The 23327-nt window shown below is 34.2% G+C and overlaps 1 protein-coding gene and 1 long non-coding RNA gene across 8 annotated transcripts in view; one reads left to right on the top strand and one right to left on the bottom strand.

Annotated features, from left to right (window-relative positions):
- Positions 1–403: 403 nt before the first annotated feature.
- LOC111428032 (ras-associated and pleckstrin homology domains-containing protein pico) overlaps positions 404–23327 on the bottom strand; it is a 96771-nt gene continuing 73847 nt past the window's right edge. For 3 of the 5 annotated variants that reach the window (XM_023063427.2, XM_023063426.2, XM_023063428.2), the window contains 7 exons: positions 5946–6150; positions 5424–5891; positions 4669–5359; positions 4446–4612; positions 4242–4382; positions 3784–4058; positions 404–3271 (listed from right to left, as the gene is read on the bottom strand). In XM_023063427.2, coding sequence (XP_022919195.2) covers positions 2075–3271; positions 3784–4058; positions 4242–4382; positions 4446–4612; positions 4669–5359; positions 5424–5891; positions 5946–6150 — 3144 coding nt within the window. In that variant the 3' untranslated portion in view covers positions 404–2074. Of the gene's footprint in view, positions 3272–3783; positions 4059–4241; positions 4383–4445; positions 4613–4668; positions 5360–5423; positions 5892–5945; positions 6151–6987; positions 7162–10449; positions 10728–23327 lie in introns of those variants that run through there. The other 2 variants (XM_023063429.2, XM_071196567.1) reach the window with 2 other exon arrangements.
- On the top strand, positions 7710–21748 carry LOC111428036 (uncharacterized). 3 transcript variants are annotated; one of them, XR_011640576.1, is made up of 5 exons: positions 7710–7768; positions 7829–7876; positions 20270–20402; positions 20462–20702; positions 20964–21748. It is a non-coding gene; the product is annotated as an uncharacterized lncRNA (long non-coding RNA). The 3 variants fall into 3 exon arrangements; XR_011640575.1 differs by having other exon boundaries at positions 20270–20702; positions 20964–21158; positions 21215–21748; XR_002708030.2 differs by having other exon boundaries at positions 20270–20702.

Below are 23327 nucleotides of genomic sequence, written 5' to 3'. Positions count from 1 at the left end.
CGACATGTCTTAGCTCTTCTGCGGTGATCTTCAATACAGTTTGTAGAAAGCACATATACAGTGAATCTTACTTTAAATGCAACATACAAAAACATTAATAATACATACATAAAATGCAACATGTCTGAATGTTTCTAGATCTAGTGTTAGTTCTAGTAACAATGGTAAGTAGCGTTAGTTAACATAAAATATCACTATGTTGCATATTTTTATTGAACTAGAACTAGAAACATTTTTGAAAAAGCCGTTTCCTCAGTTCTAGTTTGTTACATAAGTAGCTGCATTGTAAACTTAAATCAAATTAATTTGTTAAAATTTTAATATTGAGAAGAAATTTTGGTCTCTACTAAAAATTTCTTGTTTAAAATGATTTAATTACGTAAGGTTGGATTAAAACAAAATGTTATTTTAAATGTTTTATTAATGTAATACTATTTATCATAACAGTTAGTATATATGCTGAAACATTAGGTAGTATACATAATTTCTATATTAAATAAGCACCTGAGTTTAAAACAAGTTCCAACATAATAAAAGAAAATGATGATAGGTGCAAATACGAATGTTCTCTCCCACGAAAGTTGGAGGATTATAATCGGAGAGATTTATAATATTTATTAAATTGAAATAGCAGCAATACAAGATACCAGGATAAATATGTAAAAAATTATCTAACGATTTACACTTATAATTGCACGCAATTCTATTTAAACCCCTTTTATTTATTTTTTTTCTGTCTCAAATACGATAAATAAATGCTTAAATATGGACACTATACATTTTATTTTTTCCGGCTACGTCGTTTTTTTTTAATAAATACAAAACGACACTATCAAGTTAATAATAAGAATGTTATGGCTTATGACTAATGGATATAATAGGATGAAGTGTTGATAATCGTTAAGTTTTTAATAATTATCAAAAACTTAACGTTTTCCAGCACTGTAACGTCGTCTTACATTTAATAGTTAATTTTTTACTTCGAATATATAAAACTTACAAAACATACAAAATGTATGGCAACGGTATTGTATACATATATATATTTATAGAGATCTTAAATAGAAAAAGGTTTTAATATAGAAATGAATAAAGATTATTCGTTACGACATAATTATTATATTGGTTAGACGGTAAATACACAATATTATCGAAATAAATTAAAAAAAACGAATATTTTTATGTTTGATTATTTATAACTTGTTTACAACCCTGTGGAAAGTTTTTACGCTTTTTTCAGCTAATGAAATATAGAAAACTTTGATTTATAATTTTACAATAGAATTCAATTCCGTTTAAATATAAAAAAGGTTTTTTTTTCTAAAAAATTACAATCTACATAACCCATTTAATCATTAATTACATTAATAGTTACTTAAAAAGTATTTATTATACAAAAAAAGGTCAGCTTCGGCAGTCGAATCGCGACTTAGATCACATAGTCGCAATTTATTGGTACATCGATTAATTTAGTTATTTTCTGCCAAACAGCGTTTTCCCATAAGCACCATCATTTTTCCTTTCATCGTTTTCTAATCTAACCGCCCTATATTATTTATTATATCATTAATTATTTACAAGGAATTTCAATCAAACCAAATAACGCTTTTTAAAAAAAACCACCACCACCAAAAATCACCTCTAAAAAATTCCATTTTCTTTTCCTTTTTTTATAAAATGGCACGTTTTTGCTAATCACATCTTTTTTTCTTACAACCATTCGGCAGCTTTATTGGCAGTTTTAACAGATTTTGCAATCAGTACTTTGTTAAAGGTTTGAATTTGATTTATTTATTTAATTTATTAAATTTATGAAATTATTTATTAATAAAAAAAAATTAAAAACGTCGTCTCCCCACAAATTTATTAATATTATTTTTTTTAAATATGTTCCATCTGCGGATTTTAAAAATAATATCACAGCATAAAATACATTTATAAATTACCTACTCGTTTATTTTATTTTTTTTTAATAACATTTTTAATCCAATTTGATTTTTATAGTTACACGTTAATTCAAAAATTAACTTTTAATAAGAATACATTCCGAAATATTATCTCAACACACGCGGCATCAATGCATTTTTGGCGTACTCAAATGCGTTGATTCGCTACGTTTCGGAGGCGGTGGAGGTGGTCTTTTACCACGAACGAAATCATAAATTTTATCATTCCTAACATGTACCGGACTTGTTGCGTATTCAACTACGTTATCTGTACTATCTCTATAAACGTTTTCGTAAAAATTATTTGGTCCATAATGTTCTTGTACCCAGTTAGAAACGTTGGTCTCCTTATAATCAGGTAATAAAGTGGGGGGATCCCTAAATCCAAGTACTTCGTGTGGAGTTGTTGATGGTTCATCTTTGCATTTTTGCGCAACCTGCCATTTCTTTCTCATCACTCTTTGTAAATCTTTAAGGAAATCACTTGGTGGGTCGGCGAGTTTTTTTGGGCTGGATAATTTTGTACTATCCGATCGTTTAGGTGGGGGTGGTTTTTTTGGGAGAGCCGGAGCTTCTTGCGGGATTAAATTAAACGAGATTTTTTTACCACTTTTCTTTGGAGACGAAGGTTCTTGGAAGTTAACTTTTCTTTGTAAGCTTGGGGAATTTCTCGAAGAATTAAAATCACCCAAATACGAAGGAACTGAATACGTCGAATTCGATGAATTTGAACTGACATTAGAAGACATACTATTAACGGAAACTTGTCGCGGTAACGAAGTTTGTCTTAAAGACGACCTCAAACCATTACTATTACTAAAAGCTGATGATCCGGGTAATGTTGAACTTTGACGGTATGGAGGTGGATTAATATACGCTGGGGGATGACCGTTTTCGTTTAAAAACCCGTTATTGAAACTCTGTTGAGTTGGAGTGGTACAAGTTGACCCCCCGGGACTAAAACACGGCGTATTTATCCTACTTTGAGTTGGAGTTTGATCTGGGGACATCCCAGCCGTGGGAGTCCTATCTGGACTCAACCCATTCGTTGGAGTACAATTTTCTTTTCTTCTCCTTATCGTTCCTGTATCACCATTTTCGCTTGGCGGTGGAGGCAAAGACATCAATGATAATTGACTTCCGGTTAATTCACCGCCAGTTAACGGTGGCAAATCGTTCGGATTTGGTGGTGGCGGTAAACTATCCAAAGATAACGTTGAATTAAATAATTCGGGAGGTGGTGGTGGTAATTGATAAGATGGTGATGTTATGATGGTGTCTTCATTTACTTCTGGTGGTGGTGGAAGAGAAATTATTGAATCAGTCTGAAAAATATAAAATTGTTTAATAAGTTATTAACAAATATAAATGTTGCATATATAGACAAGATAATCTTGAAGTACATATAAAAACCGAGAAAAGGCTAAGGAATAGTAAACCTGAAAGAAGAGTATCTGGTTCTCCAAATAGAAAGATATTGGAGGTAGATTTTGAGAGCGATTAAGGAGACTCTTGGATACAAAATTTATTATGTTTATATTTAAACATTAACCATTAGCTTTTATACCTGTAGTTCAAAATCATCTTTATAAATAATTAGTTATTTAAAAAGCGGTTAGTAATAAAATATTAATAACTACCATGCAATTATAACAGAAAGCACGAATATTAGAAAGTGTTAGTTATTGGATTTCCAATGCTTCAAAACCGGGGCGTTCGACGAAGCCAGTGTTAACTCAATAGAAGGTAAGCGGAACTTAAAAACAAGTAATAAAAGAAATTTAAGCATCTCTTAAAAAAAGAATCCCTTTAAAACTACAAATAATGATTAACTTACCATCGATGAAGGCATATCATCCATAGAATTCACGGGACTCCTAACCGAATTAGAACTCGGCGGTCTTTCATTAAACGGGCTGGGTTTGTCGCCGAAGGGCGAAGCTCTCTCCCTAACCGGCGTCCCGCAAAGAGGGGTTGATGTCCCGCTCCTGCTTCCCATCGACTCGATCGACCCCCTATTTTTGTAAGAATGCTGTCTTTTGAGCGTGCTACTGTTCGAATCGTCGCCCGAGTTGCTCGATTTCCTTCTTGTGTGTCTCCTCGTGAGGGTGCCTAGAAATTGAAATATATACGAAACCGGCTACTACTAATACTATTTCGGGTGCGACCGTATAAATATCTATCTCTTCGTTTTTATTGCTGGCCCGGTGCCAAAGTATGTCGAGTACGCGAATGGCAAGACATTGACACTAAAGCGGGAATACTATCAATTCACTTATATTTACTTGTATTTACCTGTGTTTGTGTAAGAAACTGGACTTCCGGCTGTCGGTGTACTATCGTTTTCATCTCGTGTTTCGCCCACTTCTTTTAATTGCCTCGTGGTGCTCGTTAATGGTAAACTTGGTTTCATCGATGGTTTTCTTTTAATTGTACCTTTAAATTAAAATTAAAAGAAATCATTAAATAAAATAATTAAGTTGCGATGTTGAAATTTACCTGTTGAAAATTCAGAATCAAAAGCATTTTCGCAACTTGATGGAGCACCATCTGACATGCAACCACTTGAACTAGAACTACTTGCCCTGCTGTGTCTTCCGGAACTAACCTCACTGGTTGTTGAATAAGTTTCGCTTTGTGTTCCATATCCATCACTGGCTGAATATCTGTTAATAAAAATTGAAATTATTTTAAATAAAATTAATAAATTAGTTTTGCATACCCTTGTGTTGGTGTTGTAACGTTCGATTGGACCGCAATGGAACTAACAGAACAACTCCTAGCGTTTGCCAATAAATCTAAATCCTCTTGAGCTAACTCTTCCACCAACAATCTATAATTATGCATTAATTGCCTTCCGTGTTTTGCGATGCGAATCCCAACCATCCATCTTTCCAAAGTAGTTTGATCCTCAGCGCATAAATATTTAATGTATTTCGAACTCTTAGCTTCTTGTAATTTTGGGTGTTTGATCGCAAACCCGTAATCAGTGGGGGCTTTAAATTTCTTTTTCCACCCCAATCCGTAATACACCTGGTTGTTTTCGAACGTAGCCAAGCAAACGAGATCTTTCGCGGATTTTGCTTTCTCTTTTTGGAAATAATACAAACCGGAAGCTCTTAAAACGAAGTGATATTTCTTCCAACCTTTTTTCGAATCAGATTTGAGGTAGAGCGGTCCCTCGACTTCTGGTACTTTATTCGACGAGAAGAACTCCTCGAGCATAATATTGCGGGAATGTTCGTCGTTATCGAGGTTTTCCCTCCTGTCCGAGTTGCTCAGAAGGAACCGTTCCGGTTGCATAAATAGAAACGTTTTTTCAGGACGTTCAACGAAATAAATTTTATTTTTTGAATCTCTCGCCCATAACATTAAATTTTCAACGAGGCGTTCGTGATCTTCATATATTCGTTCTTAATTTAAAAAAAATCATTAAATTAATTATTAATAAATAATAAAATTAAAGATGTAACTTACCCATAAATAAATCTGGGATATGTTCAACAATAGCCCATTTAGGATCCATCCTAACATGATTCTTATCAGCTAAAAGTCTAGTAACGTAAGCGCATAACATCTTCTCGTCTACAAGAAGAGATTTTGCGGATCCATCCACTGTAAAAACTTTAACGAATAATTTCTGTATGTTGGCTTCCTTAATTTTTTCCATTGCCATTTTAATTTTTTCGGCCCTAACTTTGCTTGCTTCATCTTGAGGCAATTGAATCATGGGGTGCGGTTTTGATCCACTTCCTCCTGAGCTAGCTGAAGATTCGCTGGATAACATCGAAACTGTATCGCTAAAAGCCGAATCATTATCCGGCGAATCCGTTCTCCCCGAATCATTTTTCAAAGAATCACTTTCGTTTCCATCTAATTTTAATCGGGGGCCTTCAGATGATGTTCTGCTATGCGTTCGTGATTGATGTTGCGTTTTTTGCGAGTCTAATCATAAAGTTTTTTTAAATTTTTTATTTATAACTTAATAACGTTTTTTACCTGAGTAACGTTGTTCGCGGCCTTGCGATATTTCCTTATCGTATTGTGATCCAATCGCGTTCAATTCACCCAAAATTGAATCTAATTCGCTCATGTGAGTATCTTCTAGATTTGCCATTGAAAATCTGTAGCTGTCGATTCTTGGTGCTAAAATTTCTGTTGTTGGAGGACGAAGATTACTGGCTGAGCTCACCCCATCCAAACCCTAAAATAAAATTAAATAACTAAATTAAATTAATGTTTCCTAATTAATATCATAAAATATTAAATTTTTCTTAATTATACAACTAAGCTATATTATCCGTGCTATTTCCTGTCGGGATAAAGTTGTTGCCATCAACTTCTTCGTCCCTTCAAGCTTTAAAGCGAAGATGCCGACGAATTTCCAAGAAGTCTACAACGACAATTTTGCGGTGTAGAAGCTGAAGGCGACGTTAAAACGAAAGAGAGCGATTTAAAAAGAAGTAAAACAATGACCACCGCCGTTTCTGCAACCGCTTTGGCAATTAATAGCAATGACCAGTGCGTGATGGTACGCGTTACAAGCGAATTAATAGAGCCGATTGTTTGATCCTCATGTACTAGGCGTTAATTGGATGTTGTAACTTTTTTAACGTTTTCGTTAACTTGATATTTATTTATACAGAGTTGTGTGAACTTAAACTATTTAATTGACACAGTTTATAGACACCATCAATAAAAAAAAACGATGGCAAAGATCCGCTATTTGACCTAAGTAACTCGTAGTTCATAAACCAGTTTCTTTTAAAGATCTTCGAGTTCGTGTCCGGTTTAAAAGTTATACGTTTTATTTACGTGTCTCTCATTTTCCGCCTGCAATTGCTTTTAATTGTATTTTTTTTTGTCCTCCGATTACAAAAGATGTCATTTTAATCGTTTATATCGTCCTAATTACACCGGGTTTATTCTCTTGAAACGTGTAACGACGTTTCTTCCATCGGCGATAACCATCGTCAACGTGATGAAATTTGTAAGAAGTGCAATGAAAAAAGGCAATAAATGTTATATAAAAGGTTTTAACCTTCAAGGTAAATATATGTGGAACGTTATGGCCTTGGGTATTGAACGTTTCCGTTCTTACTTTACATACTTTCATAAATTTTAATACAAAGTTAAGATCTAGATTTATGCTTTGTGTTACTATTAAATCACATCACAAAGAAAAAATTTAATCTTGAATTTGATATAACCTGTCAATGTGACAGTCTATCTGACAATCAGTGTAAAATAAGGCCATCTTGCAGAAAATTATAAAAACTGAATAAAAAAATTATTTTAAGACCTTAATGTTATTGTAAAAATAAATAGAAAAATTTATCGTATTTTAAGAAAATTGAGTGTTAATTGTTTAATTTATATCTATACGGAAAAAATTAAATTTATACGTATATAGTGTGAAGTTTGCAGTAAAGCACATCTAACAAAAAAATAAAGAAATGTAAAAAAATAATTTATTTCAAAGATATTTAATTTGCATATTTGTTATTATTTTATTAAATTACTAAAATTTTTTAAAACTTTGATTTTAATTAAAATTCTAGTTATATTTGAAGCGTTCTATTTGACACTTTTGAGTTAGTTATTATATAAAATTAAATATATAATTCACTTATAAATATCAAAAACAAATTTAATTATAAATTATTAAACATTTATTTTATAATGATGGGTTTTAAATAAAATAAAATAATCAATCGAACTAATTCACCAATATAACTGAACATAACCTATATCCAGTGACAATGACATTTAAGTTTTAGAACAAGATTTATTTTTCGTGGTTTTTAGATTTAACTTTTTATGTATGTTTATAACCTTTCTAATCAGTATAATATATGTATAAATTAATCATTTTATTGCAGATTTCATGAAGTAATGGTGTGTAAGAAGAAATGTTTGGAATAAAAGAGGTGAGTTAAAGATAAAAAAGAGTTAAAATGTTCACTAAAATAAGACAAAAAAAATCCTATTTTTAAGGTTTAAAATATGAATTTACGAGAGTCATCCAACTAAGGATAGCTTTAGATTCCGTCTAGGTTCTAATTATAAAGACGTCGTGCCTTTTATAATGTTCTACATGAACATATCTAGATATGAGTGTGCAATTTATACAGAGAGGGTGAAAAATTCTTCACTTTATTTAACGACCTTTATTCAACTTTCTTTTTCTCAAACGCAAGCAAACTTCCTAGCAAGTCATAAAATATTTGATGGGAAAACAGTGGAGATACCTAATTATTGGACCTGGTGGTAAACGCGCCAATGACAAACGGGTTCTTTTAAGCATCTTGAAGGCAAGAAGAAAACGATAATTCAAAAGGGTTTTTCTCTTCGCTTAGTGCCAGCAGACTTTTATAAGAACAGCAGTTGGGAATTAATTGGTGTTCTTGTGGTGGCGATTACCATGAGTTAAAAGGGAAAAACTTTCAAAAAAGTTTTGGCTCTTTCTCGTTGTTGTCGCATTGTTATTCTAATGTATTCGAGACGGTTCTATTTTCAAGCGAGTTTTGCATTCCTTTTAAGTTTGTTGTCACGAAGAATTTTTTTTTTTAAATGAAGTTGTTTAATGTAGTCAAGTAGATTATAAATTATAATATTTAGGTATAATTAACTTAGTTTACTTCATTAATTTTGTTCAATTAGTTTGGTATAATTCGATTAGTTTATTCGACCCTCGTCTAATTGTTAATTTCAGAGACATTTTGACATTAATTTTGGGTGTAACTTTGTGTGAACTTCGTGTCCCAAAATATGTTTCAAAATATCTCCTAAAATATCTCTTTTTCGACGAAATCTCTTTTCATTTTGGAGTTGAGGGTTTTTGATGAAATTACAGGAACCCTCCACATCCGTTAATATCGATTACCCGAGAATTGCTGGTGAACGTGGCAATACCAGAACTATCCAACGTGTTAATTACTTTTTCATTAAACCCGAGCTCCGATTTAGTACTTTCATTTTGTAGGGGCGGCATAATCGCGCCAGGATGGAATCGTTTCAACTCGGGAAATTCCCGATTTCCTTTTGATAATCCCATAAAAGCTCAAAAGACATTTTTTCCGAATCATTAATATTAATGTAATAAATATTAATGGTAATGAAAGACATTGCGAGTTCTGTGCAAATTTAATTACTCAGTTTGCATGACAATCGTCGGTAAAACACAAAAGATAAAGATTGTCGCTGTAATGACGTTGAAATACCATCAAATTAAGGCTTGTCCCCAAAAGCTTTTCTTTGTTTTGTTGAAACTTCTAAAATTTAAAGGATATTATTAATCAATTATTGCAAAGCGTAAAGAAAACTTGATGGTGATGAAATTGGTGTGAAAATTTTCGTGGTAGACATAAACATAAGCATGAACATACTTTGTCGAAATAATAATAAACAACGGAAACAGTCAACAATTTAACCTTCTTAAAATCATCTTGGGAAAAATAAATTTGTCCCATATTTTAAGTAAAGAATTTATAAATATTTGTAATGTTAATCCATTTTGATCATTCAAAGGAAATGACAACGTAAATAAATTATAATATATTCGCTGATGATCACAAAAAAACAGATCATCGCTCTATAAAACTAAACCTAGAACTAGAATCATTCGGATTGGGTTGTGTTAGTTCTTTAAGTTAATTTTAAGTTTAGCTAAACAAAATCAATATTCACGAAAATGCGTGCATATTTGAGCTTATAATGCAAATGGGTTAATATAAATTATCTTTTTTAAAACAAAGTAATACAATTTACAAGATGAAACTAGCTACCGTCAACCGTAACAATAGTCTTAAATTTATCAAAGGGACGAGAACAGAGAAACGTTGCCAAAGTCTGTTTAAGCAAAGTGGGTGGAGCATTAAACTTGCTCGACCGAGTAACTTTATGGTACACAACGTTACGACCACGGATGGCAAAGATATTGTTTATACATAGCCGAGTACACGACCCATGACTATGTGTGTGTGTAATAATTTTGACCAAACTCGTTTGTTGGACATTATGCAAGAAGTTCTCTACGCCGTTACTATTTCGAAAACGAGATACACACAACCCCCGACACGTATTCGATGAATATGTGTAGTAAAGTTTGGAAAGTTAAAACATTTACGATTTATTACGTAGTTTATTGACCGCATAACAAAGTTAAAATCGACTCGAATTCTATTTTTGAATATCGATTCGTCACATTTTCAGTAATAATAATTACCGATAAGATTTTATGGAAACCAAAGTGTTACCAAAATCAATTAGAAGTACTAAGAAACAATTAACTCATTACCGTTAAGTAATGAGTAAATTTGGCAATTAGAAGTAACTTAAAATACTCGATATGTTTATTTAATCGATCGTTAAAGAAGAATAACAACAGCAAAGAGAGAGAGTATTTACATCGAAAAGCGTGGGTAAATAAAAACCGTGAATTTCCCACCAAATCCGCTCACAACACAAAAATAAATCAACAAAACCAACTTCCCTTATTTACCTTAGTTCCAAATTTCCACGATTTAAACATTTTGCGTTCCAATCACACCAGCACAGTTTTAAAAAAACATCCACAATCACATTATTATTACTCCGAAAAATAAATCGAAATCAAAACTTTCAAGTACACTTTGAGTCCAAAACATCCCTCTCTCGAACGATAATGCAAGGGATGATTCGAGGGATGAATCGACGAATCGTTGATCTTTGGGAAGAGCCGATATTGGAAATTGAGTAGGAAAGATGTTAAGGTGAAGAGAGGAAATGCCGGCTTTAGGTTACGCGAAGCGTGTCGTACCCGCGTACGTTGTGACGTCATACTAACCCCTGGACGCTTGCCGACGCCGATCGTGTGCCGCAGGATTCAACCCCCACGAACGGGATTTCTCACTCTATCCCATCCAGCAAACCCTCGTTTCATCTCTCTCGTTCATTCCGCCAGTAGCAAACCGTTTCATTCGCTAACCCCACTACACAGAGATGGGACAATATTTTAGTAAAAACCACGTGAAAGAAACAAACCGAGAAATTTTTATATATTTATTTATAAATTTTAATTTACTTAAATTCTTATTGTAATTAGTAACTCTAGTACTAGATGGTTAAGGTGGAGGAGCCGGAATAGTATGACATTTAACCTCAAACAAGTTCCAAACACAACAAGAAGGAACGTTAGGATCGAACTTTAGTAATTATTTACTTGGATGATAACGTTCAAATTAAGCAACAAAGTGCAAATAGCGAATGAGACAACTATCAAAGTATATCAAAACATGCCTGAAAAGAAATAATGTTTTACTTGTCAACTTTAATAATTTGTTCTTATTTTGGATTTTATATTTCAAATTAAATAAGATGATAAATTCGTTATATAATAAATAGGTCAAGAATAGAAGATTATATTAATTAAATTTAATATAAAAATGAATCAATGCCATAAATATAACCACAAGGAATTGCATGTCGCTTCTCATATTTCCCGCAGGAAAAGAAAATGAAAAAAATAATTTCATAACGTAAAGAAGGTCGTTAAGATTATGGGCGTCTAAAAAGACACACCGTAATCCAACCAACCCACTTCCCTCCCAAGGGATTCTTCTTGTGTCCCACTTCTCCAATTAAACACGATAAGATCCAAGATGCTTACAATAGCAGAAACGAAAATGAGAACGTTATTTTTTTTATTGCCACGCTCGTAAAAGAAGGTAAAAGGAGGTTTATGCGGTCCGATATTTCTCTTTGGAAGGGTACCGGGAGCGGCTTCGTTGACGAGAACGTTTCTTGCATACGAAAAGGGTTAATTGTGGTCATTGAGGAGGCAGTCAGTCGATTCACTACCGACTTCCGGTCTGCTCGACGGGAAAAACAGTGGCATCCGGTTCGGCATGGTAATTATTATAGGCGTGAATTGTTTATAGAGATTGAGTATACAAAAACATATATAAAATAAAAAGAATTTTGCTTTTAGCTTTCATTACCATGGAATGTGACTGCACGCGACCTAGCATGACACCGAGGCAGTCGCCCCAACTAACTCAATTAATTACGGTATTGTCTGATGGATGACACGTGACCTTACTCGTTAGAGTCACTACCCTTAGGAATTAATGGTTTTGTAAGGTCGCAATATATCCCCCATAAGCTCCATCTGTCTCGTTCCGAAACTTTAACAATAACCGCAATCAATCATATATTTCTTTTCTTTTTTTTAATTTAAAGAGCAAAATTAGTTAATTTTTTTTACCTCCCGAAAAAGGGGACGAAGAGGATGAGGAAGAAAATAAACATACCATAATAGATATCATAAAACAACTAAAGAGATTATAACATTCCAATTGCATTAGTTTTGATAGACAGTAACTCTATAAATGGATATTTTCACTTTGCTCTTTGGATCTGTGGGACTTTTGCCATCGAAGCGACGGTTTGGAACGGTTACGCGACTATCGCGTTTTATTTTTCAAACTAACTTCCTATTAACTTTCTCTCACAAAAGCTGCGATTGCAAGACCGGAATACAAAAGCGATTTGTATCGCATCGGGTTTCAAATCGAAAGAGGGGTTCCTTGTACTTCTATCGAGAGTTCTTCGAAGTGTGGAGAATAAGATGAAAATCGATAATTCTGGATTCATTTTATTGAATTTTTAATTTTTTTATTGAAATTTTAAAGTTATATCATCACAAACTTATACAATTTTCAAAACTTTTATTTTTACTGATTGTTATGAAACGGACTCAAACTTTTAACGACCGATAAAACCGGCAGGGAATTCAACTTAAACAAGGATAAATTGCTGTGTCCTATCTTTACGCTTGGATATAACACCCGTTATATGTATTGCTATACATCTCCAAGACATTGATAAAGTTTCACGCTGCGCACTGTTACCAGAAGTACATCAGGGTGTCGTACGCGTTATTAATAATATTACAATACCATCTTAATTCTGCAATTTGCCTCTGTATAATATACATAGATTTATTAAACATGTATGGATTATTCTTTTCGGTTGAGCTTTTATGGAAAAAAGTTATTAGGGTCGAGAGCTACTTGAAATTGCTATAAAAAGTTTGACGTCAGAACGTTGGATCGATCCTGCTGGGGATTCTGGAGGAGGAAACAAAATGTTTTTAGGGTTCGGTGCCAAATTAGGGCGCCAGAAAATATAGCATCCTTATTTCTTTTTCGATTTAGGGTGTGTAACAACTTGTTACCGAAGTTTAACCCTAGGGTAAGCTAACTGACCCTTCTAATTCTGATTCACTAAACTTGCTTCACTTATTGATTTTGTATAGTTAAGTCACTCCTTACACCAATTTAAAAAATGTCAAGTTCATTCTAATTTTAGTTATTATTCAGCAAAATCCATATTCAGGAAAAATCCGCGCATATCTGAGGTTATGATGCAAATGGGTTAAATGAACTACATGTATAAAGTTTGTATTCGGAAGTAGACTTTAACGAGTATTAAATATTTCTCACGTAATGACTTTCCGTTGAGTGCCCAGAAAGTTCTTGCAACTCGTAGCCGTACTGAAAGTTGATGACCTGGCAAGATTTCAAACACAATTAGTGTGCGGTTTACGGAGTTCTATGGCTACACCTGCAACTCGTAACCGTTACACCCGGTCACAATTTTTACGTAGAACATTTTCAAGTTCGATAAATCAAACTTTCTAATAAACTTATTTAGTTTCTTATTTAAATTTTAGTTGCAATATTGATCCAAAAAACATTCACTATTGAAAACATTTTCAATGCCAAGGTGGAGCCTACGAGGCTTTGTTGCGTTATCTATTGTTCAAAGTTCCATTGTGGACAGTTTTCCCGACCTGAAAAAACAAAAACGGATACTTTTAACGTACGTTTATAACCATGCACACGGAGTGCGTAAACTCGACATTGACACCATACAATGTGTTATGTCGGGGAGTCTCTCCTTCCGCATTTTACTATTTCAGCGGTTTGGAAAATCGATGATGAGAGGCGGCGAATACCCGGAGAGGGGTGGCCGGTTTATCGCACGTACTCTCCATTCATAGCGGAAAATCTGCGCGCATGTGAACGCTTTCTCATAGTTAAGGGACTTTTCCGTCACTTCCGATAACGTCGATTTGTGGCGATCGCAATCGCCTGTCGGCGACTACAAAAGGGCGAGCGATTTACTGGAAAAAATCCGATAATCTGTAACGAAAGGGTGCGACTAGAGCGGCGAGGTAAAGTATCGACCACCAACCGAGCCCTTTCTGTTTGGGACGTGGCCGTGACTCTGCATCCATTGACTGGACAGGTGGGGAGTTTTGGGGGAAAATCCCGAAGGGCATCATCGTTTTGGGAACACTCAATCTCAGTTTTACTAGAATAACGATTTTATCAACACAGCCGATTTTGTACGTTGAATATGAAAGATGTGATAACGAGCTCCGGAAAGCTCACTCAACGGTGGTAACAAGACAACGTAGCTGGCGGGCATCGATTTTATAAAAGAAGGACCCTATAGGAATACACGCCTAGAGCAATGAATTGGAGCGAGCCCAACCCCTCTGTTTATTATTAAATCTACGGGGAGGTGGAAAATACGCAACATGTTCGGTTGAATTCGGCACAACTACTTCATCCGGTAAATAACCGCTCGTTCGGGATCTCTTGAGCGAAGCTTCACCTGGGCAAAAAGACTTTAGAATTGCCCCGGGGATTCTACTTGAAAAGAATACCGAGCGGATGTACACGCTTCAATTGGATTATCTGTAAAAGGCTGTAACGAGGGAGTTCTCTAGCGCGTACAAAGATAATTAGAAAATGTATTTTCTACTTGAAGAAGAGTTTTTCAAGTTTAATTACTTTTGATGTGAAATGTTGAAAGATTAAGTCTAATATCCATTTTGATAATAATATTTTTCTAATAGTAATAATAGAAGAGTATCGCCACAAACCAGAACTACCAGACAAGATGAAGTTTCGGATTGATATGATATTAATTGTAGAACCACGGCCGCAAGCGACCTTGACTTAATTGGATAAACTCATGCGCTCACTTGGCAGGTGTATACATTTTTGTAAAGATACAGCAACCCATATCACTGCTTTAAAACGAAATATTGATGTTACTTTGCACAAAATGAAATTTTCATTCGAAAAATAAAAGTTGTTCGGATGATATAAGAAAATTCACTTTAAAGTTTCAAGTGGTCGTTTACGCTGTGATTGAAATTCCAACCACGTAGGAATTTCAATTTCCTTGAGACTATAACCAATAAAAGGTTTCATCAAAGTTTCATATTCTGAAGACCCTTAAATTATAAAAATTGTATATACGTTATAATATTTTGTCTTTGGAAAAACATCCCCAATTGGAATAAACATGGGAAGGGAAAATCACGGAACGTCACAAAATTTTCGGTAACATCACGGTTAGGGATGTCGCGGTGAAAACACATCACGAATCTCCATCTGGTGGGATTTAGGGACTTATACGGGTTAAATTTATCAAGGGAGAACGGGAAGTTTAACGGAACGGGTCGGAATTTGGTATGCGGGTTTATAAACCAGTGTCGGTTTTCATTTAAAAGACGACACTGGGTGTGTACGTATTGCTCATGAGATTCGTCGGATTTGCATATTCGCGGTTTGGTAGCTAAAAGTGAAAGATTTACGACGATACGGTGCCCAATTTAGCAAAAGATCGCAACAAGATTTATGTTCCACGTATACTCGAAAATTAATCATACGTTTCGGCTTCACGGGAATTTAAACAAATGCGCTTGCACTGGATGTTCATACCAAAAAACAGGTTTATCATTCTCTTTTAATCTGTTTTTCTTTCCCATGAACTGTAATCTTGAATATACGCCAACTTTAACGTCCTATTATTTTAGACAGGCAAACGAAAACAGTAGCCCTTTCAAGAGTCAGAATCGAATTTTCGGTTTCATCAACGTGTGTACAAAACAACCATGAGTCACAGCGTCTTCTGTTGACGAGAAGGATAAAAAAATGGAACAAAAGAATTTGACTTGAAGGTCCCCTTGACTCGTTAGACATCGCAAAATCTTTCATTCCATGGGGCCCCTGTTACGGGAGAACGATCTCGTGGGAGACAAGGGTTAAATTGGTTAAAAATATCGAATAAAAATGCGTAAAAGTATTGATATATGAGTCTGAAAGTGTTTCTTAAAAAGATAAGTTGGAACAGATATATTAAAACCGGTAGACAACCGAGAACGGTAAACAGCTGTGCCAAAACCCATTTGACTTTGTACTTAGCAACACATGGCGATGACGGTGCCGAACAATACGGGACCGGAAGTCACTCAAAGATCGGAAGAAGCCAAGAATAAAACGTACATCCGTTAGTATTCTCCTATTGAAAATATATAGTCTCAACAAATGTTTAAAGAATGTATTTAAAATAATTTTCATAAAGGGATCCTTTCTTACTGCAGTCTTTATCTAATCATTGACCCGGAATAAAACACGTAAACCTACACTTAAGCTCATCGTAAACGATGTTAATGGATGTACTACTAATCCGTTATCGATGAAAGCCTTCATTGATAGTCTTTAATGCTACAAATTCTTAATCACCTATTAAAATAGTTTTCAAGAACATTTAATTATTCAATTTAATTATTCAACTTTATTATAGAGTTTAAATTTAAAATTCTGATTGAATTGGTATTGAAAGTGAAGTGGTATTACTCAGAAGTTTATATTGATGGGTATAAGTTACATCAAGTCTGACGCAAATTGAGTCAATGCACCGAGACCACATTGAAAATTAATGCTCGGTTACGCTTCACTTGATCTACTTTTTCCTTTTGTATTATGCGTTTATATACGAACTCCTAACCCATGAAATGTAACCAGCTGCCATAAATGGTGCTCTAGAAAACGTATAATCATGACGGTCGTCTACTATACACGGTCTTGATATTTATTTGATTTTACCGATACAGGCACAGTATTGTATGATAATAATGTCGCTTGTGGTAAGAAGTAGTAGTAAGAAAACGTGTGAACATACCACCGCGGAGACGGTAAAGTGTTATTAAAGATTTAATCGACCCAGGAACGTTGTATGTTATTACGTTCGCTATACAGGTTTTATTTCCACCCATTGAAAAGCACCACAAAACGATATTTCCTATCGAGAGTATCGAGTACTTACTACATTGAAACGAATGGAACACTATAAATAAACGTAGAATGGAGGAGAAAACTTGCCCTTAAAGGGACGGGGTTTGAAACGTCTCCTTTTATTGTCTTTGAAAATCGCCAAGTTAAATGCAAAAGGGCGGTAAATTGCTTTCAAGTGGCTATTTCTTTGATGTTTACGGATCTTTAGCATTTCCTTTGTGGATAAAAGGACGCTATTTAATTAGTCATTAAATTTTTAATGATGTGTCGTTATAAAAATATGGACATTTTTGAAGTTTTTGGAAAGTGGTGTTATTCTTTTAGTGCCATATAAACAAAAATAGAAGTAATCTCGGCTTAAAAAAATATAACTTGCAAAACATTATTTCACCCCTTTCTTAAAACAATAGATTATGAAGTGGAGATTCTTTGTTTATACCTCAAATGACAAGTAAACCAAAGCTAAGAGCTTGCTCCTTTCATGTTCTCCAATACAATAGACCCCAAACATCTTTTGTTAGGAAGTTATACGTGGGATCCAATCATTTATACGAGGGTCTATAGAAATCAAAACTTCGTATGTGGGAAGTTTAAAACTAAATTGCTCGGTAATTTTAATTGAGCCCTACACATATTAAAGTAATGATCGTAGAAGTTCAAAGACCATTAAATTTTACGTAAACATATTGCAAAATTTAAAGTTACCGACAATCAATATTTACATTGGATTACATCGAACCGTGCGCAACCCCAGATAAGAACGATTTGATAAAAAAGTTATGAGTTCGGCCAGATGTAAAGTTCCCAAAACATATTCAAAATAAAATAAATTTTGTAAATAACACGTGGCGAACTATGTATTATCATTATTATTATCGGCGGAATTGTAAATATTAAAAGTAGTATTAGTATTTCGATTTAACCTGATCGAGTGCATATAAGGAGAACAATTGCTTTTGTTTGTCGGGACGCAATTATAATCGAGAATAACTTTTAGAAACCCAACAACGACGGGAGGGCTTTATTTAAAACTCCCTCTCTCTACATATAATATGTGCTCCTTAACCGGTTAAACTCTGTACATGGATTGGTAGATTGGATTTATACTTGACCTCAATTTTTATTCGTTTATATTTATAATGATCATTCTAATAGATTTATATTTAGTAAAATTATTCAATGTTTTCGAAGAAATTCTGGCTGAGTCATTTGTTAGTTTTCGGACATAGATACGTTTAAATGTGTACTTATTGAGTCACCTAATTTATTTAAAGTTGAAAACTCAATTTAGCTCTGGAACTAGTTTTTTTTTCTTTCTAGAACGTCAATGCTTAAGTATCTATAGATAGATCGAAATAGGAATGCGGTAGGGAATGAACAAGCAAACACCTCTGGGGTTTGTTATCTTATTTAGAAGTGGTTCTTGATTTGTATATGCCCCTTTATGTTTATAATGCTTGTTTATAATAAATAGGTTTCTTCTCGTGTAGGTGTTAATAATCGGTTTTGGTAATATTTCGCAAAAGCCGAGAAGCCCAGGCGATAATAAATGCTTTCGTGCGATCGAGCACAAGATTACATCTACGTTTCTCGCGAGTTCTCTCTCCCAGCTACAGGTCGGTAGCTTCGTTTAAAAATTTCAGGTATCCAACGATGCAAGCGATAAGGACCGTTAGCAAATTGTCCATTGGATTTATGGTCGTATACCGGTGGGATGTGTAGACCCTGATCTCCAGCAATTTGTTTCTGCTGCCGCAGAATTGAATTTCTGAACGTAACCCCTGTCATTTTAACCTATCCTCAACTACTCCGACGACATAAATTATGGTAATATCCACGACGTGGATTATGTACCTCGTTTGTTTGTTGTCATCAAACCGTCAGATTTACGAGAAATCACGTAAATTTTCCATATTTAACTCAAAATCATATTATTTAATATTAATAAGAGGATCTTTGCATTAAACAATGGTTGTGATGCAGATGCTGCGACATCGCGTCCCCTGGAATGTGCATCGACATCCCTAGGGACTCTCGTCGGGTCGACGCCTCACGACCTTTGAACGCGAGGCGCATCGCGAAGAATCCGAACAAAAATAGAACTGGTTACCGACCTCGAATAAGACAAGACCCGGACCCACTTCGTTTCGATCCGCGTTTACAACGAACGCCGAATTTATCACCGACTCTGTAATATATTTTTTCGAAAAGGGGAATGTCGTTTTTTTGATAAAAATAATCGTATAACATCGACGGTTTTTATATCAAAGTAATACAAATAAAGGTGACAAAATTGAAACATTCTGATTAATGATATAAAAGAACCTTAAAAAAAAGATTAGAAAAGAAAAAAGTCCGTAACATTCCACACGTTCAAAGCCTTAACAAGACATCACCGCCTATAAATTATCGACTAATTAAAGAGGTTGGATGTTGTAGCGTCGTTTCTTTAGCATCTCGGACAATAGAACCCACCGTAAATCTTGGATCGGTTCTCCGTTGGATTATTAGGAATTAACGCGAAATCAACATTTTCCCGGTCTATTTAAAACGAACTGATTTACGACCCCCACGTTCGGTTGCAAAACAAACTGCCCCGTAAATCTCACACGGTTTATTGCGCCTCGCCGACGTTTCTATTACGGCATTAACTTTATAATATGAATTTGTGCTCTGTCGTCATCCGCCGTCCGTTTATAGACTTTCATTGATGGGGTACCCGCAACATTTACGCATAAACATTTTCGCCAGACGTGGTCTATTAATAACGTCATAATTTCACTTTCTACGTTAAACGCGTGTGAGCCGGTTGGTCTCTCATGTCCTTGCTACTATAAATATTCGATTCTATATATTAGCGGCGCCAGTGTGAATATGAAAATATAAACTCTGCGTGCATAATGTATTCGGAGGAGACGTTGACTTGGCTCGATTTAAATTATGCCTTGGGCTCCTATATTTTACATACCTGATGACAGGCTAAGAATTATTTTAAATTTACTTTCACTTTACCTATTGACTTCATTTCAAAGAGAAGCGATATATTTCAATTTTCCTATTATATCATCACACACATATCTTGATGGATATTCACATAAACCGAGTCTTTATACGGGTTTAACTAAAACTTAAAAGTCAACAACGTCCTTAATTAACCGAGTTAATTTATGCGTTTGTTCACAGCACACCCGCGCAGCGTTCGAAAACCGCGTTAATTGAATTCACGATACGCCATCAACGACGACGACGACGACGAGAGGTGGACGACCACGGAGGCAACGCAGGAAATTCATTATCGTAACGAGTGGACCGCATTGTTCGATGTTAAAACGCGACTTTACGGGTTTTAACGAGTCACCATCTCTTTTCCTGCAGGCGCCAATTAAGTGTGTTTTAATAAATTACCCGAAGAACACGCCGCATCGGGCACCAAGCCAAAAGGAAGGCTGCTCTCCTTCCTACTTAATTGACCGTCACCTTTTGTCAGCAACCGAAACCATCTTTCTCCTATAATGATCTATTGGGCATCAATTTCACCCCTTGATGATTATAATGGGACCGTAATTAAGGTTAAGCTGGGTATAATGAATTTTGGTTTAGAAATGAGTTAATTAAGGTAAGATATAATAATTTTTTTTGTTTATATATTATCAAATCAATTCTAAATTGATAAAATTGCTTTGTTCCGAAAATAAATCATTTCCCTTAATGATTCATGAAACCTTGATAAAAATGTATGTGTTGTTTCTAATATTTTGCAAACAATCAGTTTTAACATTACTGTACATTCCGCAAGCTTCCGTTAGCAACAAACAAGGTTTAAAAGTCATCCGAACTAATCACTTTTCGACGAGTTGCATAACGACGTCACTTCCAGGTAATATAAACGAAGCCGTAAACTGGTTTTAAGAAACGCGAGGAAGACAATAAAAGCAAGAAAATGCATCAAAGTACTAAGAAAATCAAAATGGCAATCTTGAGAGTCTCACAAAACTTAGAACCAGTCTGGAATTTAAATAAGAACCAAGTTACCGAAGTTACTGCTTCGATTTAATTTACTGCCGACCTTAAAGTATTTATATTGCTTTGTAGTTGGCTTTTAATTAGTAATACGGTTTTCGAAAATAGAATGGAAATAGTGACCGTTGCGGAAATGAATACGACGTAAGCCATTGAAACAGAGCTAAAATTACAACCGAAAACGCTACTTCAACGCTGCACACCAAAGAGTAATATACGTTAATGGGTTTGTTTTAGTATTCATCGCTTGAACGAATTCTGTATGGTAACGAAAATTGTCCTCGGGGTACGAACCGTTTCTCATATTATTTTAAACGAGCTCGTTTAATAATTGATGAAGGAGGAGATGGAAAAAAAAACTAATAAAAAAATTGAATAAAAAACTCGTGCATTTGGTTAAAAAATGTTAGTTATGCATGTTTTAAATTAAAAAGGGGCACAGAAACTAGTAGTGATTTATAACAGAAGCCATTAATTATAATTACACCGACGAGACTTTATAACTCATTCCTTATATTAATTTATTTCAATCTACTAGAACTTTGAGTTGATTTAAAAAAGAGGTGTTTGGATGAGTTATTATGAAATTGGATGAGTTATTACATAAATAATATTTCATAGACTAAACAAGATAAGATTTGTGGATGTACAACAACGTTTAATATCACGTTTTCACGTTTACTAATTATATTAATACGTGAAAGATGATGAGATTTCGTGTTGTAACATCCAGACTTGACGTATAAACTGTAAAACCATAATAATTTTTTATATTTCATGTTTGAGCCGAGGTCGCTTACGGCCGAGGCGCTACATTTATGATTATCTGAAAGATAAAAAGTGTTTAACGTGTTTACTCTCTAAAATTGTATTCAAGATATCATTGGTGTGTTGACATCAATAATCAATTTTAAACTCGCAACATTATATGTATAGGTATATATTAATATAACTCTGCCGCTTGATTCCTGGGTAGTGGAAACGTATTTATTATTTTTTCGAAGAATACAAATAATTCTACGATGAAGTCTAAGCTTACTATCATTGTATATATAACGAATATTAAAAATATTTGTGTTGGTGGTTCCTATTACTTTTATATCAAAGACACGAAATAGTCACTGATGCATGTTATCTCAAAGCGTGGGGTATTTGATATATGCTCTGCGTGAGCCATGTACCGTTTTTAGTCGCACGCGTGTGAGATATAGACACATACCGACTTAATGCGAAATTAACAGATGCTGTAATACGAAAATTGCTACAATGAAATAACTCTCTAACATTATCCAGGTCAGTTGCGTGGCGAAATAATCCCGCCACAACAATATGTTAAACCAACAAAAAGAAACCCAACAAATAATCCGCTTACTACACTTACTACGTTTAGTGCACTTAGTACACTTAATACATATTAAAAATGATGTATGCGGTTTATGGGATAAAGAGTAATTGATTTATTAACACGATTATTTGTTTCTAGGAATAATAAAGGGGCTGTCAACTTTAATATTTTTTACTTCCTCAATTTGTAAACGGATAAACCATTTCCGTGTGTCGTCATTTTAACGATTTAATATGATGATTAAATGATGTAATAATAAAAACGGACTTTTAAAACGTACCTTTTATGTATTTATAAAATCCGTCAACTAGTATATGAAGTGCACTGAAATAAAGTTACGAATGTACTGAATACATATTTGTGTGTGCAAAAACGGAGAAAACCAAAGCAGGTTATTTTTTTTTGCTATTCCTAGGAAAAGCAGTTATGAAAGAAGGTCGTTTGTGGATGACTCACCGTGTTGTGTGCATGAATTTAATCAGAAACTTTAATATCGCTTTGCTGTATCGTATAAATAGAGATAAAATGTGCAATACACGGAATTAATTTTTAACGTAAATGGTGTATTTAGAAAGTATTAAATTTGAGTCCTAAACGATGAAGTTTATGAATTAAATGAATAAATTATTTACAATGTAAGCTTTTTGATCGTTATTAGTAATTACTGTGATTTTCGAATTACTCTTCCCTCTATACTCTTTTTAAAGGTATCTTAGTTTTGCATACATTACCATATATTTTCATAATATCGAGTAGCACTTTAGTGTAGAACCCTCTCCTTAACTTTTTATTTTACGTTAATAGTTTGTTGGTAGAAGTTGACTTACCTAAAACAAAAAGAAACAACATTAATAATCTTTTCAGCAATGTTAAAAA

The sequence above is a fragment of the Onthophagus taurus genome, chromosome 6 (assembly GCF_036711975.1).
Source record: "Onthophagus taurus isolate NC chromosome 6, IU_Otau_3.0, whole genome shotgun sequence".
In the NCBI taxonomy this organism is placed as follows: Eukaryota; Metazoa; Arthropoda; class Insecta; order Coleoptera; family Scarabaeidae; genus Onthophagus; species Onthophagus taurus.
Note: the sequence above shows the minus strand (reverse complement) of the source record. Positions and strands in the feature narration are given on the sequence as shown.